Source organism: Canis lupus, chromosome 18, assembly GCF_048164855.1.
Source record: "Canis lupus baileyi chromosome 18, mCanLup2.hap1, whole genome shotgun sequence".
Classification (NCBI taxonomy): Eukaryota; Metazoa; Chordata; class Mammalia; order Carnivora; family Canidae; genus Canis; species Canis lupus.
The window spans coordinates 59145831-59149654 of record NC_132855.1 but is presented as its reverse complement, the minus strand read 5'-3'; the positions used below and the strand labels follow the sequence as shown (position 1 = coordinate 59149654).

General features: G+C 36.9%; 1 protein-coding gene across 1 annotated transcript; it reads left to right on the top strand.

Moving 5' to 3' along the window:
- The first annotated feature begins 835 nt into the window (after positions 1-835).
- Positions 836-3305, top strand: LOC140609390 (olfactory receptor 2T8-like). Its single transcript, XM_072784736.1, has 2 exons — positions 836-1763; positions 3211-3305. Exons 1-2 carry the CDS (start codon positions 836-838, stop codon positions 3303-3305), a joined length of 1023 nt encoding a protein of 340 aa, XP_072640837.1.
- The last annotated feature ends 519 nt before the right edge of the window (positions 3306-3824 follow it).

Below are 3824 nucleotides of genomic sequence, written 5' to 3'. Positions count from 1 at the left end.
TGGGACTAAAGAATAAATGAATTTATCTCTGTATTGGGTACTAATAAGTTTTATTTTCACATTTCCCCCCAAAAGAGCATGTATCTGTGACTTTTAGGAGATATTTATCAGTATACAAAATCCCATTATACAGTTAATGAAATGTTGCATTTAGTATCATAGTCTTGCTTTGGGGAATATATTCTAAGAAATGAATTATTATATTCAGTTTATAACTGGATAAAGTTAAATGAAATGCACTAATAATTATAAATTAGGTTATTATCTACTGACTAATTTCTTCTAGTTCTGACACTTTAAAATATAACTTCTCTTCTTCGGAAAGTAAATATGCCTTCCCAGATTAATCAATGTAAGGAAAAAATATCTAATTTTGTTAGGTTAAAATAAATTTTTGTATATTAGATATGTATGTGAAACATTTACATGTACCTAGCTTTTATGTTTCTGAACACATTGATTTAATACAGCTTCTACAAATATTTACTATGCCTGATAAAAGCAAGCACAAATATAAATGATAGAATGAATATTTTTTCACCATTATATCAAGTACCACAAGACATACTGACAACTTACATTCAACTTATCAAGAAATTTTATTCATGATGCCAATTAAGCAAACAGAACAGTTTATAATCCATTTTTTTAAAAGCACAATTAACATCATGTCCAGGTTAAAAAGACAGTGGAAATCACAGATGAAAGATTTGGAAAAGATTTCAACATTTTCACACAAAATTTTTTCATGAAAATTTTAATTCAAATAGAGCATTGTAAACGATGAAAACTATCAATGTTTTCTTCATTTGCAGAGTTACTCCTTTTTGAAATCATGAACATCTGGAACAACACCTCAGATTTCATTCTCCTAGGACTCTTTAACTACACAGAAGCCCACCTGTTTCTCTTTGTGATGGTTCTGACAATTGCTTTCAGCTCCCTGGTGGGCAATGCCCTCATGATTCTCCTGATTCATCAGGATGTCCATCTCCACACACCCATGTACTTCCTACTGAGTCAACTCTCCCTCATGGACATGATGCTGATCTCCACCATTGTGCCCAAAATGGCAGCTGACTACTTGAGTGGCAAGAAGTCCATCTCCCCTGCTGGCTGCGGGTTGCAGATATTTTTCTTCCTTACTTTGGCAGGGGGCGAGTGCTTCCTCTTAGCAGCCATGTCCTATGACCGCTATGTGGCTGTTTGCCACCCACTGAGGTACCCCATTCTCATGAGCTGGCAATTATGCCTGAGAATGACAGTGGGGTCCTGGTTCTTGGGGGCAGCTGATGGGCTCATGCAGGCTGCTGCCACCCTGAGTTTTCCATTCTGTGATGCACATGAGATCAATCATTTCTTCTGTGAGGCCCCCACTCTGGTGCGTTTGGCTTGTGCTGACACGTTTGTTTTTGAGTATGTCATGTATATCTGCTGTGTATTAATGCTGCTGGTTCCGTTTTCTCTCATCCTGATTTCCTATAGTCTCATCCTTGCTGTGGTTCTCCAGATGCGTTCTAGAGAAGCCCGCAAGAAGGCTTTCTCCACCTGCTCCTCACATCTGTCTGTGGTGGGACTCTTTTATGGAGCTGGCATTTTTACCTACATGGGACCCAAATCCTATAGGTCAGCTAACCACGATAAAATAGTGTCAGTGTTCTATACAATCTTTACTCCTTTATTGAACCCCCTGATCTACAGTATGAGGAATAGTGAAGTCAAGGGAGCCCTGAGAAAGTGTATGGGTCAATGTGCTGCCTTAAGTCATAACTGAGATTACATTGTATGTATGTGATTTCAAGATTAAAAAAAATTGTGTGTGATTTTCTAGAGAAAAGTTATATATGCATTAAATCTATAGCTGTTAATATTTCACTTTGAAATGCAGACATAACTGCATGTTGGATCATTTTTTCATGTATAATCATTATATTATTTTTATCATGTTTTATCTTATTTTTTTTCTATTTTTATTTAAATTCCAGTTAGTTAACATACAGTGTAATACTAGTGTCAGGTGCAGAATTTAGTGATTCAACTTTTACATACAACACCCTGTCCTCATCTGTATGTGGCCTCCTCAACCACCATTATCTATTTAACCCATCCCTTCACCTACCTCCCCTGAAGTAACCATCAGTTTGTTCTGTATAGTTAAGATTATTTCTGTTTTGTTTCTCTTTATTTCTCTCTCTTTCTCTTTTTACCACTCTGTTCATCTGTTTTGTTTCTTACATTCCACATATGAATGAAATGATATAGTATTTGTCTTTTCCTGACTGACATTTTTGCTTAGAATAATAGTCCATAGCTTCCTTCAGGTCATTGCACTTGGTAAGATTTCATAATTATCTGTGACTGAGTAATATTTTTATTACGACTTTTTTTTACATTATTACAACTACAACTTTTTTTATCAATAAATCAATTGATGGGCATTTGAGATATTTCCATAATTTGGCTACAGTTGATAATATGGCTAAAACCTTTGGGTTGCACATGCCCCTTCAAATCACTGTTTGCATCCTTTAGGTAAATACCTAGTAGTTCAATGGCTGGGTCATCGGATAATTCTTATTTTTTTTTCCATTCATTGAGTTTATTAATGTAGTTACTCTAATACAAATGCTGTAAATGATTTTCTTTTGCATTTTGTATGAATCAGAATGCAAATAAAATCTGCACATTGTAATTATTGTTACTTCTAGGTTCTTCTCCCTTCTCTTTTTTTTAGCTTGTATGTTATTTTTATTTTTAATTTTTTACTTTTATTTTTAATAAAATAATTTTTATTGGTGTTCAATTTACCAACATACAGAATAACACCCAGTGCTCATCCCATCAAGTGTCCCCCTCAGTGCCCGTCACCCACTCACCCTCACCACCCCGCCCTCCTCCCCTTCCAACACCCCCAGTTCATTTCCCAGAGTTAGGAGTCTTTATGTTCTGTCTCCCTTTCTGATATTTCCCACACATTTCTTCTCCCTTCCCCTATATACCGTTTCACTATTATTTATATTCCCCAAATGAATGAGAACATATAATGTTTGTCCTTCTCCGATTGACTTACTTCACTCAGCATAATACCCTCCAGTTCCATCCACGTTGAAGCAAATGGTGGGTATTTGTCGTTTCTAATGGCTGAGGAATATTCCATTGTATACATAAACCACATCTTTTTTATCCATTCATCTTTCGATGGACACCGAGGCTCCTTCCACAGTTTGGCTATTGTGGACATTGCTGCTAGAAACATCGGGGTGCAGGTGTCCCGGCGTTTCATTGCATCTGTATCTTTGGGGTAAATCCCCAACAGTGCAATTGCTGGGTCGTAGGGCAGATCTATTTTTAACTCTTTGAGGAACCTCCACACAGTTCTCCAGAGTGGCTGCACCGGTTCACATTCCCACCAACAGTGTAAGAGGGTTCCCTTTTCTCCGCATCCTCTCCAACATTTGTGGTTTCCTGCCTTGTTAATTTTCCCCATTCTCACTGGTGTGAGATGGTATCTCATTGTGGTTTTGATCTGTATTTCCCTGATGGCAAGTGATGCGGAGCATTTTCTCATGTGCATGTTGGCTATGTCTATGTCTTCCTCTGTGAGATTTCTCTTCATGTCTTTTGCCCATTTCATGATTGGATTGTTTGTTTCTTTGCTCTGGAGTTTAATAAGTTCTTTATAGATCTTGGCTGTTAGCCCTTTATCTGATACGTCATTTGCAAATATCTTCTCCCATTCTGTAGGTTGTCTTTGAGTTTTGTTGACTGTATCCTTTGCTGTGCAAAAGATTCTTATCTTGATGAAGTCCCAATAGTTCATTTTT